Raw genomic sequence first — 16232 nt, forward strand, 5'->3', positions numbered from 1 at the left:
TCTCTTTCTTTCTTCTTTCTTTCTTTCTTTCTTTCTTTCTTTCTTTCTTTCTTTCTTTCTTTACTATATCACAAAAGAATTGATATTTAGACTCAGCTTGAAGGAGGAAATTGTTACATAAATGTTGCCCAAGAGAATTTCCTTTAGTTATGAAAGGTTCTGTACTTGGACCTTATTGAACAGTAGCCACTAGCTCCAAGGGATTTTAAACTTTTGAAATGTGGCTAAGGCAACTGAGGGACTCTTCAGGCATGAGGTTCCAGGCTTTTCACATGGCCTAACCTTTCACAAATGGCCTCATTTCCCCTGATTTCAAGTTCTGAAAGGAGTAGGAGACAAACGGACGAGAGGAAAATGCACATTTTTTTTTAAGATGCAAAATTCTAATTCCAAGTGATACTAGCTATCAGGATTTTGGAGATTTGATTAGACTTCACAAAACTCTTCACATCAAACAAGCAATAAACAAAACAATGTACTTTTTTTAAAAAGAAAGAAAGCCCAAGTAAAGGAAAAAGAATTTGTGTCTTTACCTGTTTAGCCAGATTTTTATGTTTTCCTTCCAGCATTGCCAGCTCTGGATTGGCATAACCATTTTTAACTTTCTCTATAGAACCATACTCGTACATTCCTTCTGAGGACAGTGGGGAGTCTTGGGGGGTTTGTGGTGGGGGGATATCTTTTGCAACATCTCTAAGTGGGGTTTCAGGGATACTGCACAGATGAATAATAAAACAGAAAGTAAGCATCAAGGCAGAGAAGAAGAACATGACTTGAAATTCTGTGCCCAGCACTCTTCCCAGTTCCAGATGGGCCCAGTCTATGGCACCCAAGAGGTAACCCAGGGCACCTCCAAAACCTGGAAAACAAAACAAAACAGAGCTCAGTTACCCTATGTAGCAAATCATCTTCCTTTCTATCATGCCTAAGCCCTCTATTTCAGTGGAAAATTTCTTTTGGGGCAAAGGAGGCAGTAAGAATGTGACTGAAGACACCATAGAGCTGGAAGCTCTGAGCCTACAGCCAGCCAGTATGGCTTCAAGTACCAGCTCTAACATCTACTTGCTATGCCTGGGCTTCCTTACCTATAACAAATGGGGAACAGTAAAAACAGTAACCTACTAGTAGGGTCATAACTCCAAAATTAAAAGTATTCAGAATAGTGCCAGATACATAACAACTGTTCAGTAAATTGCTACCATCAGAGACACTGTGAGCTTTCCAAACTGCTCCCTCTATACCGTTTGTTTAACTTAAATTTCTGACTTAAAAGTCTCAAAGGAAATCAATTCTTAGAAGCAATAAAATTAAAATGTCTTATCAGTACTTATTTATTATTAAGCTTCTAAGGTATGCAAGCTAGTTTGCAGTCAAACAGCCTTAAAAGCTATCTCCCTTCCCGGATAGAAGTTCTAGGAACTTGTTCGTAGGTGATAGCTATAGAAATAATGAGAACAAAAGCTTAAGCATGAATTTTTAAAAATTCTATTGCCATCCAGTAGGACTCCAATCTTAAGTTTTTTGGTTCTTGCTTTATTTTTTCAGGCTTAAACACAGTGCCACTGCAGGGACACTGAGACAGGGCTCTTCAAAATCAGCCCCATCCTATTATTTAATATTTGAAATCCATTTTTAGTGACTCATTCTCTTGAGTTCTTGTGTTGAAATTGAAGTGTCCCGGATAGGGGAGGATGTTACACTATGTAGCACCTAAGTAAGTGTGTGTTACTCAAATGTTTCTTCAGTGAAGTGTCAGTGACTTCTGAGAACACCAGACTGAAGGGGACAGACATACCAAGTGATGGAGTGTGTCCAGGGAATTAAAGCACTGGAAGCATATTTTCTGCATATGTCACAGCCTAGTGTAGGGCTAGCTCTGATGTTTAAAGCATTTCAATGTCAACTTTCCAGTTTGTTTTATCAAACACAAGTTACCTACCTGAACAGATTAGTTTTTATTCTTTTTTGTGATTAATGTTCCCATTTTATTTCCCAGATAAAGACAGAACTCAAAGAGTTCATAACTCTAATTCTAAAATCTGAAACTTCTATAAACTTGACCCCCAGAATACAAAACCAGCTCTTAGTATCACAGGTCCTAGTTTAAAAAGAGTATCCAAGTCAATGTCTGCACTTAACCATATGCCTATCATTGCCTCACTGTATCACATGCGTGATGTTAGGAATCTCAACACTGGTGGTGACATAGCTGAAGTCATTAAAGCTAGCAGTATAGTGCTGGTTACTTTATGTCCAAAGAAAGACAGAGCAAAGATCCCCTGTGTTGCCAATGACCTTTACAAGAAGATAATTCTGATTATTTTCTGCCCTTGAGAAAATAGCAATGAAAGGATCAGATTAAGGATGGTTCACACCTATGCCCACATAAGCATACTAAATCCTAAAAAATTAACATAACTACCGGTGTGTGTCAGTGTCTGTGTGTGTGTTTGTCCTTCACCTCATTTGTTTATCAACAGACATTGATACAGCATTTGTCCCCATAAGGAATTGTGCTGGAAGCTTGCAAAACATCAATGAACGTGACAAATATGACCCTGACTCCCGAGAGCACAAGAAAAATCAATCAGTGATACACATGATGCAGTCACAGAGGAAACACTCAAGCTAACCTAATATTTCTTTCTCTTCTCTCCTTCTTTTCTGCAGCACAAGTCCGATATTTATTTAGATTTACAAAGAAACTCTTTTTGAAAAGATAGCAAGATTTTTAAAAATGTTTCCCATTGTCTCCTCCTCCTACCTCTAATCCTGCTATTTCTCTCTTCCTTTGGGTCCTTTCTTCACTTTCTAGCTAGATCAGGAAGCCTCATTGCTTTAGGGAAAGGATGTGACAGAGGAAATCAGAAAGACAAGTGTTTCTTGGCTTCCGAGTTTCGGAAGCCCTGTGATTCCAAAAGCACTGGATTCAGTAGAAAGTGTGGTTTATGTACAAGGCATCCAGATGAGGCATGGCATTCATGTGTGTGCGCACGTGTTAGTGAATCCCTAAGTCAACGGTGACCCTGCTTCTCAGTGAGCCTTGCTGGGGTTCGAGAGTGGAGAGTAGAGAGCAGATAGTGGAGAGCAGATAGCATGGAAAATTCAAGAGCAGAGGGGACCAGTGCCTCATTATCTGGTCAGCCCCAGGGAGGTCAGAAGTGGGTGTGATATGGATCTATATAGATGAGTTCATTGTGTGCCAGGATCTGTCTTAAGTACCTGGCATATACCGACATATTTGATCCTCATGACAACCTTTGAGGACGCTATGACTGGTTATTTGTAGTTTACTTGTTATGTACTTTCCACTAGGAGTGAATTAGTAAAAAAAAGTAAAGTAAACCATTGCTCCTAAAAGAAATATAAGGGAAAGTGCCTGGAAGTTTCTACTCACAACTGTTTGAGCAAACGATCAACATAGAACCTTTTTTATGTGTGATTTTGTCGAAAGACACTTTTTCTTATTATATACTGTTTACTTGTTGCCCTTGAATGCATGATTGACAGCATTATAACTCACGCCTTGCACAAATCTTACCAAATACACAGCATTTTATCCATGAGGCTCATCAAAGCCTTCTTGTGTTAAGCAGCACTAGACAATACTTCAGCACTGCATTTGGGGCCAAATTAGAGAATGACATTATCATTAAAAAGCCCCTAAATGCAAAAAAGCAAGGGCACCAGACACACCAAGAAAAATACTTCCTTATACTGTCAGAGAACTAAAACAAGAAAGCAGAATCAATGCTGCCTCATTGGAACTCAGCTGGGAATGTGCCTTTTAGGTGACTCAAATATTTTCCCACTCTGCAGATCTCAAATGCCAGCAGATGGGCTACAGTATTGATTTTGGCACTGCAACTACGTTTCAGGAGTGGGTGAACTTGTAAATATGTAATCCGGTAAAGAGGATTAACTGTATTTTTATCTCTTTGTTAGAAAAAATGGAAAGCAAAGCACTAAGAGTTTGCAGCTGAGAGTCTGTAGCTCACAGAGTTCACTGTCACTGACTGGTTTGGGGTGGGAGGAGCACATGGCAGGGAGGGAGCTGAGGATTCCTGGCCCTGAAAAAAAGGAGCCTTGCAGGTGGGAACAGAATAAAAGATGACTCAACTGGGACAGCTCACTCCAACCACAGAAATACGATGGTATAATGGGCACCTCAGCAACTGGTGGACAGATGACTCTAAACTCAGATCCTCTTGATCCTAAACCCTTGTACACTAAACTGCTGAAGCTTCCACTGCACCCTTGGGGAAAAAGGAGAGAGCATTCCACACTGAGGCTACATCTCGTCCTCCTGTGGCAAACAGCTCAACAATGAAGCAGTTAAACTAGACATAAGAATTCATCCAATACCATCTATTACTGAGCATTAGCTATGCTATAGGTTAGAAAATTTGCAGTAAACCAGTGCCAAAATCGTACTGTTTTTGATTGCCAGAGACAGCATTTGTCTTGAAATTGCAATTTTCTTCCTGCTGAATTGTTCTAACTTGTGCTAATACACCTGAACAATAATGGCTCATATGATGGCATTCACCTTTGTTATACCATCACTTTTTCAAAGCAATTTCTCAATTTGAGCATATAAATGACTATCGCTAACCTATTTCAGATAAAGCTCTTATGCGACACAGGAATTCTGACTCTTGTTTCATTTCTTACCTAAGGGTTAGTAATGAGTCATTAATTGGCCTGGTCCTGGAAACACTTGTGTCTACTTTGAGATTTCTGTAAGTCCATGGAACCAGAATCTTTAGTTCTGAGGTGCAATAACTCATTGCATTTAGGTGAATGAAGCATTTTTACAAAATGTTTTCACTCCTCCTAGTGGTGACTAAGGAGCATGGAGCACAAATGCTGGACTAAAAAAGCTCAGGACTAGAAATCATGAGCTGAACAGGAAATCCCTTCTGAGCCACTAAAAACCTCAGTCCGTCTCTCCCTGTTCCAGCAGGTACTTTCGTGACCAGTACTAAGCCACGTTAGGCCAGCTTTATGCAGGTGCCTCTGAACAGTGGGGAGCCTGAGGGAAGCCACACACAGGTGAGGTTCAGTACACACACAGCACCCTTGGTCAGTAGATACCATGGATGAATCTGCCCTTCTTGATCCCACAGATGAGGACCTCAGAGGTGCACTTTCTAATATTCCTCAAGGGTCCTGGTGAGATGGAGAGCAATCACTCTTATGACTTGGTTCCAACCCACCATATCCCTCCTTTTTCTCTCTGGAATCACTTCTCCACTAAGCTGTGTGTGTGCAGTCTTTCTCTGGGAGTCACCTTTTAGGGGCATTACGTAGGTCTCTTGATAGCTATTTGTTTTATGGTTGGTTTTTCCTCTAGTCTACTATGAACCAGTTGTGTGACCTTGGGTCAGTCATTCTACTGCACAGTAACATGGCTTAATCATTGGTTCAATGGGCATGCTAGAACAGAATATTCATCCCACCAATATTTATTGACACATTTCACATTCTAGGCATTATTCAAGACACTAGTAATAGAGCAATGAACAGAAAAGACAGTGTTCCTGCCAGGGAATAGCTTGTATGTTAGCTGGAGAGGTGGAGAATAAACAATAAACAGATGAATAAATACTGTAACATCAAGTACTGATGAGTGAGTGTGTGAAGAGGGGCTATGTGACCAAGACTATAAGGAAGTAAGCCAAGGTGCTTGGTATCTGGGGTAAGAGCTTTCAAGCAGAGAAGAGAATAAGAGAAAACTCTCACTTGGGGCACTATGTCAAATGAAAGAAGCAAGGAAAGATAAATACTGTATGTCCTCAGTGACTTGTGGAAGCTGAAAATATTGACTACAATAGAAATAGAGAGAAGAATAGTTGTCACTAGATGCAAGACAGGCTAGCGGGCAGGGAAGAGTGGGAGGTTGGATGGTGGGTGCTAAATAGATAAGCAAAATTAGTTCTAATCCTCTATAGCACAGCAAGATAACTATAGTGTACAACAATTGCTTATACTTTTATAATTACTACAGCAGAGTTTACTGTTCCCCGAGTCATGGAAAGGATAATAGTTGAGGAGGTAGAAAATACTTCTGCTTTAATTATTAATTAAATTAACCCAATTTGATTGTTATACATTGTGTTCATAAATACACTCTCATACTTGTGGCACAATAAATATGTACAAATATTGTGTGTCAATTTTTAAAAGCTAAATAAATAGAGCAAACAGGGGAAAAATCCTCTCAGGTGACTTCTTCTCTAATCGACCTTTGAGGTTCTTTGGGAGTTGTCCTGACCACATTTAAATGGAAAGGAGTTGAAAGTTTGGAGACAATAACTGTGTCCTCCTTGTCACCCACAAACTGAAATTCCTACATGCTTGGTTTTTGCTGCATCCTTTCCAAGCTGCCTAAAGGCGATGTGAAAGTTTTCCATAGGCAGAAACTTCAAAGGGAACCCAGTTGATGAAACAAGACCACTCATCCAATTATTCATGAATGAGAAAGTTAAAACAGCCTCAACTATGAAAGGCAGCTTTTTTCCACAGTGTGAAAGGTTTGGCCAAAGGAGCTCATGTCTCAACTTTATTTTCCTGACTCATTTCATTGTCCTTTATTACGTGCTAATCAGAGTATTTTTTTACATGTTAAAATTTTGTACATACTTTGAAGTATTAAAAAACCATAAAAGTTAAAAGACATCTTACCTAACAAAGTCCAATTCTTCTTCCAAAGATATAGAAGGAGTAAGTTTCTTACCAAGTCATTCATTGCAAACTCAAAATTTACAGGCTTGGTAAGGATATAGGATATCAAATGAATATAAATATTTGGTATTAGTGCTTTGAAATAGTTCTTTATCCTGTTTCTGTGGCCATTCTTAGGCTGTTAATAACTGATATTGAGTAAAGATTCACAAGAGGGGCTGGGGATTTAGCTCAGCGGCAAAAGCGCCTGCCTCGCAAGCGCAAGGTTGTGAGTTCGGTTCCCGGTACCGGAGAAAAACAAAACAAAACAAAACAAAAACAAAAAAAAAGATTCACAAGAAACAAAGTTCAGAAATGTTAAGGATCATCAGGTAAGAGAAGAAGCAACAATTTCCCATCATGCTTCACTCATTCTTCCCAGCAAGGCCCAGAGTTCATCGCTAACATTGGCAAGCTCTTGAGTTAAATTTAGTAGAAACACACTTTGGCACAATGGAGGAATTTCCCACAGATGAGAACGGGTTTGTGAGCTCACTGGGTTCCATAGCTTAAAAGGCACCCAGTGGTGAAGAATCTGTGTGTCAAAAGGACATACGGGACCCAGCCAACTCACCATGGTTACTGCATAACTAGGGACAGAGAAATGTTACAGTCACCTTTAAATATAAGACACAGGAAATAGAAGAATAAAATATCTCCTCAAGAGTCAGAACAGTCATTTTTTAAAAAAAAAAAGTCAAATATTTTTAGAAATATTTTTCATTGACTCCTCTGATACTTATTTGTGAAGCATTTTTTGAGTCAGAACTACAGCTGTGAAATGAATAGTAGGAATTTCAATTTGCTGAGATGATATGATTCTTTAGGTAAATACTGTCTTCCCATATGAAAATCAAAATGAGTCCTGACACTGACTATGCATTTGTCAAAAAATGCTTGCTTCAAATGTAATGCTATAGTCATTTGTTTGCCAAGTATATTTAAATTCCAAAGTTTTAGCATGTATGCAAAGACAGAGCAGAGTGATAAAGCACCACTTGCTATTTTTCACACCATATTTTAATATAGTCTTCCATTCAGAGCAGCAGCACTACAGTGATATCACATATTCTTGTTTAACTCATCAAAATTCAACTGTTCATATTTTTGAAATAGGGAGAGAGGAACAGAGAGCCAGAGACAGAGAGAAAGAATACAAAGAACAAGAATAAGCCTGGCATGCTGGAGCATGCCTGTAATTCCAATATGCAAGGAGCTGAGAAAGGAGAAATGCAAGTTTGAGATTAGCCTAAACTACATAGTTAGACCCTGTCAAAGAAAGAAAAGACAAAAGTAACACTTCACATAGTATAGATAATCTTATCTACAATTGCATCTCTTGAAGACAGGCCCAGGAACAAACAGAAAAAAGAAGATTCTGTACATCTATGTCTATCTATCTATCTATCTATCTATCTATCTATCTATCTACCTATCCATCCATGCAGGCTTATATACACAAAACAAGGCATACTGTATTTTATGAACATCTGGTAGGTGGTTATGAATAACAGACTATTGTCATTTTCACTTAAGGGCTTTAGGATCTACAGATCTTAAATGAGGTGATACCCCATTGCACTGTCCTATAAGAGGAAGATTTTGAAGCTCCTTTCTGGTAAGAGAATGAACTCGATTGAAGCGATCCATACACCCTTGGTGGTCCCCCATATGACCAAAGGCACACACGGTAGACATCGGGCTGAGGTCGAGAGTTCAGCACTTGTCATGGGACAAAGCAAAGTGAGCAAGTGAGCATATTTGTTTGATTGACGCAATATGTCCTGCAGGTTTTTTTTTTAACTTGACGTAAAATCACATGGAATACAAGCAGCGTTATGAAAGCAAGAGTCTGATTTTATAAAACTAACACATCTAAGTGTCTGTTATCTCCAAGCCAGGGGACACTGAAGGTGAGTCCTCATAAGGGAGTTAAGAAACGTAGAGGAGGGACAGGTAAATACCAATGAACTAGCATGCAGAGGAGGGTATAAATTAGTGTTCAGATCAGGCAAAACAGTAAAAGAAACATGAATTCAAAGTTTACTTCAACAAACTTAAATTATTTACTGATGTGTGGGATTTTGAAGGCTCTGACTGTCATTTTCTTACAATAGTCTTTGTCTTTAATTGTCCCTATTAGGCTAACACTTGATTGTGTTTGCATTTTCTATGATAGCTTCCAGCTTTCGCCTATTCAGTATAGTAATAATCACCCCCTTCTCCTTGGTAACATAACCCAATTTTGTTATGGAGAGCATATCCTCACTGTTCCAGAACCTTTAAAAAGCCGAACTTCCCAACATTCTTAGGCCACTGAATATTCACTTGACTTATTGCTGCCCAATGAGAAACAAGCAGAAGTTTGTGGGGGTAGGAAAGCTATTCCTTTCCTCATTTAAGGAGACAACCCCTTCCTTCGTCCTCCGTCCTTTTATCGCTCCCTCCTGTCTTGAAACAAACATGACATGTGGAATTATAGCAGCCATCTATATCCATGAGCCAACATATTGATGAAGCAACTGAAAAAAATTAAATTGCTGGCTCTAACAAAAGCCACTAGACATCTACTCCCAGACTTCTTGTTATGTGAGAAAAATAAATCCATGTGTTTAAGCCACTCTTATGTGGCTTTTGTTACAATCAAGCCCAAAGGTAGGGGCTGGGGAAAGTTTAGAATCCGTTGAAAGGAGGATTACACATGAAAACCTGGGAAATGCTGAAGAGTGACACTTGGTATCTTTAGCTTTCTTTAGGAATATAAGAGCCTCTGTGTTTTTCTGTGTTTTATTTGAAAGTGCTACACTAGCTCCCATATGCTAAGAAGGAAAAGGAAAAGGAAAAGGAAAAGGACTGTGGGGAGAGAGAAGAGGAGAAAAGTGACTGTGTTCCCTACATACCCCATTTTCCCACTGTCGGGAGCTGGGCTGAGGGACAGTGAAGGTAAAATTACAAAGGACCATTTTATGGACTAGTCATGCTCCCCACCCCTTTTCATACCTTCATGCTCTAACCCTTTGTGTGCTCTTATTCTCAGAATCTTTAAGAAGGTGATTTGGGATAAATGAGGCCACGAGACTGTAGCCCTGATCTAACAGGACAGATATTTCTATAGGAAAAGGAAGGGACAGGGGGAACTATGCAGAGGAAAGCCCCAGTGAGGACACAGTTGAGAAGGAGGCCATGGAGAAGCCAGGAAGAACAGCATCACCAGAAACTAGCTCTGCTGACACCTTGGGTTTCCACCCCACCCCCAGAACTGGGAAATATCAGCTTCTGTTTAAGGTAACTTGTCAGCAGTACTTGGGCATGCAAGCCCAAGAACCCTGAGAGGTCTGGGAGAGATACAAATTTAGGAAATGTGTGTGGTGAGCTGCACCCTCAACTGTCTTTTCTGGTTGGAGTCTGTGACCTCGTGGACACCATTATGTCTGTCATGTTGTAAACTTCTGTTGTTTAATTATTTTCTGGATCAAGGGGTCCAGTTAGAAATTACATGCAAATAGAAGATACGGAGGGATCTTCTTCCTAGGAGGTGGGTGAAAATTTCTGAACAGCTTTGCTTTTTACAGACAGGGGGAAAAAAAGGATTTTCTGAAGGAGCAATAACCCAGGACATGGAGAAGAAGTAGCAGGACACAGTAGCATTTGTATGATTACCTACAATGTGAACAGTGGTGGTAGAAGAACAAGGGATGCCAGGAATAAAACAGAACTTATCTTCACCCTGGGAACGTGCTGGAAAATTATTCAGAGCACAGAAAATGTGGAGGGAGTAATGCAAAGTAAACCTTTAAGCATAGGATGGAAACCTTTTCTGGAGTCTTTATCCCTGACAACGACTTTATTCTTTATTCTGATCAATAAGCCAGAGAGTGCCCTGTTAATCATTGGCTTTTACAAACAGGAATCTGAATGGAAACTGTCAGCTGGTTCAATTGGAATGGAAAAAAAATAAATACTGGAAGATCTGTTGAATCATATATAAATACTGAAATTTATATATGATGTAGTGAGAGCTTCAGACAAGGTAATATCAAAAATATACGTTTTTACTGACACAACACTAAAAATGCCCACATGGTTATATGATCTTAAGCTCATAGCAATGATATCATGTGCAAGCCATGGAAATGTTTTCAAAAACAGAGGTTTATAATCTAGTAGCAGAGACAGCAAAGCACAGGTCATTTGGACAGGCTTCGTACTGTTGTAAGCCAGGTGGCCACATTTCCCAGTATACTTTAACCCTCAGTGCATCAGGTTTAAAAGTTAAAAAACAGAAGACAAAAAACAAACAAAAATCTCCCTGACCATGGTGTAATGAATTTCAGAAAAGTATGATAAAAGAAACCGTGGGATTCAACTTAGGGAAGTGAAGTTTGGATCTAGGACCTTCTAGTCATGTACCACCACCAAGTTGTTTAATTGGTTAAGACCTCTCTCTTCCCCAAGCAGTGGGAGTAAATGTCTAACCACTGTCTGTCCAGGAAAAAAGCCATGGCTTATAGCCTTGCTGATTTGTATAATTTCAGTACTCCTATCGTAGTCAGTTTCAAGTCACCAATGCAAATTCAAAACACTAACTAAATTCCTAAAAATTTAAGCATTGATTCTCACAAGCCAGCACTAGGATGCAACAGCTTCTAAGGCTCAGTTTTCACGTCTGGGTAATGAAAATTATATCACTTCCACCAGCCAGAGCTGAAATAAGACAGAATACATACCACTGGGCTACTAGCAGGTAAGGCATAGTTGATAAATATTTGTTGTTTACTGAGCACTTACTATGCAGCAGACACTATTCCAGGGACTGGAGAGTCATCAGAGAACAAAGGATGAGTCTGTGTACCTGAAGGTGACAATCTCTATAGTGGGAGAGATTGAAGGAAAATAAAAATAGATGACTATGTGTATGTATGTGTATATAGATGGGTGGCAGATAGACTAACAGGTAGATAAATGATAGGAAAGTGTATTTGTGGATGGATGGATGGATGGATGTACAGCTATCAATTTGGTAGTGATTAAGTACTAGTAAGAAAAAATGTAACAAGATAAGGATAAGAGGAGAAAGGAGTGGTCATGTTATGTTTGATATGGTATCCAAGAAAGACTTCACTGATGAGAAGTTTGTGAGAAACCTGAGCCAAATAAAGGCATCAGCTATGGGATGATGTGGAGAAAGTGTCCCAGCAGGGGAAGAGCACATGTTAAAACCTGAGGCAGCATGGGCAGGGCATGCTACAGGGACTGCTGTAAGACAGGTGTGGTAAGAGCACCTGAGTGTGTACACATAGGGGAAAGTTCTAGGGGATGGAAGCTCAGGCAAAGAAATAAGGCTGCTGTGCAGGAGGACCAGTGGGTAAGTGGGAAAACATCCCAAACCCTGGCCTTGTCTTCAGAGTCTTTAGATATATGGAGATGTGGAGCTGAGGGCCAGTGAAGGGCCAGGCAGGACTTCTGCTCCTGGGCCTTTCTGAAAAATGTTTTGAGTAGAGACCTGCTTACTCTGTTGCAGCAGCCTCATTTCTTTCCGCTTTTATCATTCAAGTGTTGTTCAAATTACAGAGATGAATCAATAGCTTCCATGTGCAGAGGCTACCTCTGGAGACATGGGCCCTACCAGGTCATGGAAGGAGATTGAATACATTGAAACACAAAATAAATATATTAGCCAAGCTATAAAGACAGTCATATAAAGTAGTGTGATAGTGTCCCCTTCCTAAGTAGATATAAAAACCTTCCCAGTCCAGAGCCCTGTTGTCACTTAATGTCTGCCCCTCCTGCCCCAGCCCTTGTCCAGTAGTCACTGGTGCACTAAGTAGCAGTGCTCTAAATGAATAACATGACAGCCACCAAATGAGAGGGACAACAGCTGCAGTGAATCCACATGACCTCTTATCCTCCCAGCATGGACGCTTTCAAGTCAGCCAAAGAGAAAATGTCAATCTTTCATCTAAGCAATCTCAAAAAGATGAGTTTTTATTTGTTTTTTACTTGGTTTGTTTGTTTCTTTTTTTTAAAATGTGCATTTAGGACACAAAATCATCTGGGGTCTTTAGTAAATAAAATAACATTGTCTGAGCCCCATCCCAGAACCACTTAATCAGAATAATCAGAAGCCTGAATTTTCAACAAGCTCCCAAGGGAGGCTGATGCTGTATTCCTGATACCTGAAATCCACTGCTTTAGAACAAAAGTTCAGTGTAAAAAGGTTTTTTTTTTCATTTAAGGCCTAATCTCTCCACAAAAGGTTCTAAAGAAAGCTCTTATGTAAACTTCCTTTTTAGAAACTCCCCAGACCCAGTCACAAGCTGGCTTTGTTTGGAGCAGTGTGCTGGGAGTCAGTCTTGTGATGGGAGCATCCCATCAACTGATCCATTCATTTGAGATATTGCACATGCAGAGTGACATGGGATGCCTTCCACAGAAGTGCCCTTCTGTCTGGAGAGCTCAAGAAGAGGCTTTCTGAAATATTCCGTACCTGTGAAGAGGGCATGGTAGTGGAGGCCCCTCTCCTTGTCTTGATGGGAGCAGACATCAAACAAGTAGGCTTTGATGGGCCCATCGATGAAGTCAGCAGCAAAATCGAAGAGAACCACACCTATCATGGTGATGCTTACGGCCAAAACCAGTTTCCTCCTTGGGTTAACAATCAAAGCTAAAAGAGAAATAAACAGTAGTCTCCTAAATCCTGCTGTAGAATGATCCACATTTTTAATTTTACCTAAACTTTCTGTCATTAAATCATTTCCCTTCGCTTTCATTTTTCTTTCATTCCTCCAAACAAAAATTTAATTTTTTTCAAATTCTAACAATTATGAAAATGGATAAATGCCCAAGGGAGAGAAGTCTGTAGATAAAAAGTAAGTTACAGATTGCCTAGGACTGGTGCATAGGATGAAAGGACAAGTGACTGCCAATTGGTAATGGGTTTATTTGGGGGTGATGAAACTGTTCTGGAATTAGAGTGCAGTGATGGTTCACACCACCTTGGGAATATACTAAAGAACACTGGTCTGTGTGCTTTTAAGTGAATTTCTGGATACATAAATTATATCCCTCTAAGTAAGAAATTACAGATATTTGTTGTAAACAATACTAGTGCCACAGAAAAAGCTGAAGAAATTTCTTTAACACTTAACCCCAGTGATGGTTTTCTTCTGAGAGGAAAGTGACTTCCGTTTGTTCACTTCTACTCATGCAAATTGGGGTACACAATTGTACCCCAAGCGCAGTGCTTCTCAGCCTCTGACAGCCCCAAGTGATGCTGACACTTTTGCATAGCCCTGATGAATTAGATCGTTCACCACATGCCTAACCTTCCTCAACCAACTTCCCTTACTATTTGCATTTCAGTGAAGGAAAAACCAACCTCCCACTTTTGACAGATAAATAATATTTTTCCTAAGGCTATGCTGCCTCTTACTGATACAATCTGAAATGGGAGATACATTGTTGTTTCCCTTCTTTACAATTTATTTTTTAATCTAAGAATAGTGTATAAGATATATGTGCATGTTAAAAACTTTCCAGTGTAAAATTAAATAAAAATAAGCTTACTTTTCCCTTGTCTCCTCCAGTCATTAGAGTAACTATTTTTATCACCTTGTGGTTATTTCTTCCAGACATGTCCTACATTTATGTATTTGTACTTTCTCTTGAACTGATATAAATAGTACCTGATTACCCTACATCTAATCATCCATTCTGCTGCTCTGAGAGTTAACAAGTCTGAAAAAGAGTCCCTTTTTTAAGTTTAATAGTACTTTTTTCAAACTACTACTACTAATTACTGATTAATTTATAACTGATTAATGGCTAGGAAAAGGGCTTCGCCACCAAATTTGTTGTCCAGAATTTACAATGCAAAAATGTCCCCTTGAGCTGACAGGCTGATGTCTAGGACACATTAAAAAGCTTTACATAAAGCCATGAAAAGAATTAACTCTTATTTAAACACACAGATGATTTACTGAAAATGTTTATGGAACCATTTGGTAGCCGATCAACTCAACAAAGTACTCTACAGGGTATAATGGATTAAAAACAACCCAATTGATGAATATGTAAAAACACTTAATTTGATAAAGTAGATAAATACTTAACACTGTTTTGAAATCCTCACAACAGTCAAAGGCAAAGCACGCTGATGTTTCTAGAAATTGAGTGATCCCCAATCACAGATTTTGGGTCTTTCAAAGGTGGAAGCTCATTGCAATTTAGGAGTGAGCAATACAGCTAATCAATTTCAATCAAATGGCAGAAAACTCCACATTCTCCTCCCACATAAGTGCAACGCTCAATAGCACCCCATAGATTCATTTACCTGATACAACAGCATCTCCATTGAGGTATAAAGCCAAGCCCAATAGCATCATGATGGCCAGGGAAAGGATGTAAGGTCTCCGGCGACCCCACCTGGATCGGCAGTGGTCACTGGCTGATCCTACCACAGGTTGCAGCAGAAATCCTAGGATGGGACTAAGGAGCCACACCACACTGTACAGACTCTTGGGCAGGCCCACGCTGAGCAGCACCGGGGTCACATAGGCTGCTTCCACTGCGTAGCAAAACTCTCGGCCAAACATGGCGAGGCTGTGCATGATGAGTCTGCCCGTGGATCTTCTGGGTGGCACCACAGGCCCAAAGAGGCCATCGTCAGTGAGGGATTGATAGGTGTGGGTGCCAGCCTGCCCACCATTGCTGCCCATGTCCACGGAGTGAGGGAATTTCCTGCTGACCCCACGGTCTGTGCTCCAAGCTGAACTTGACAGGAAACCTGGGCAGCAACCAGCAGAGATGGTCAGGCTGGGGGAGGGCCTCAAATTCTTTCATGCTTCTAAGATCACAAGTTATGATGAAAGGGAAAGCGGTGTTAGTGCTGGAAAGCATGACAAAGATTAGCGTTGTGAACCCTCTGGCTCCTTAGCCTGTGTGCATGTTTTTTTAAAACTCTCTCTCTCTCTCTCTCTCTCTCTCTCTCTCTCTCTCTCTCTCTCTCTCTCTGTCTCTCCCTCTTCCTCCCTGTCTCTCTCCTCTCTCATAACCACACTTGGTTTTGAGACAGCAAAGTCTTTTTTTTTTTAATTTTAAAAATAAAAGGAGAAAAACATTAACAGACAACCTTTTACAAAATAGCAAAAGAACAGTACAGACAATACAGTTAAAAGTGGTAGGAAATTGACAGTGTTTGTTGTATTACACACTGATATCTTCAAAGTGGTTTCTCATGAAAACAGAGACTTGCAATATTGAACAATCAAGGACTCACTGACAGTTTCTTTCAGCAAAGAAATAGAAGACAGTAGAACAACTATGTTAACTATCTTGTATATACATACATACAAAATTTCTCCTTCTTTTCCTTCTCTTTTCCCACATCCCAGTTGCCCTTTACCCTTGAGCGTTTTCCTATCATTTCACAATGTCTATCATACCTCTGAGTTTAAATTAACTCTTTCAGGTTTTACACTAGTGAAACAATGCGGTGCTAGCACATG

At 39.9% G+C, this 16232-nt stretch overlaps 1 protein-coding gene across 4 annotated transcripts in view; it reads right to left on the reverse strand.

The window, feature by feature from the left end:
• Slc45a2 (solute carrier family 45, member 2) overlaps nt 1-15443 on the reverse strand; it is a 31687-nt gene extending 16244 nt beyond the window's left edge. For 3 of the 4 annotated variants that reach the window (XM_005386166.2, XM_013514939.1, XM_005386167.1), the window contains exons 1-3: nt 15059-15443; nt 13214-13390; nt 534-859 (exon numbers count right to left, since the gene is read on the reverse strand). In XM_005386166.2, the coding sequence (XP_005386223.1) occupies nt 534-859; nt 13214-13390; nt 15059-15443 (888 nt within the window). The remainder of the gene's footprint in view (nt 1-533; nt 860-13213; nt 13391-15058) is intronic. The other variant, XM_013514938.1, reaches the window with a different exon arrangement.
• Nucleotides 15444-16232: the final 789 nt, after the last annotated feature.

Source organism: Chinchilla lanigera, unplaced genomic scaffold (genome assembly GCF_000276665.1).
Source record: "Chinchilla lanigera isolate Chin_1 unplaced genomic scaffold, ChiLan1.0 scaffold00025, whole genome shotgun sequence".
Taxonomy (NCBI): domain Eukaryota; kingdom Metazoa; phylum Chordata; class Mammalia; order Rodentia; family Chinchillidae; genus Chinchilla; species Chinchilla lanigera.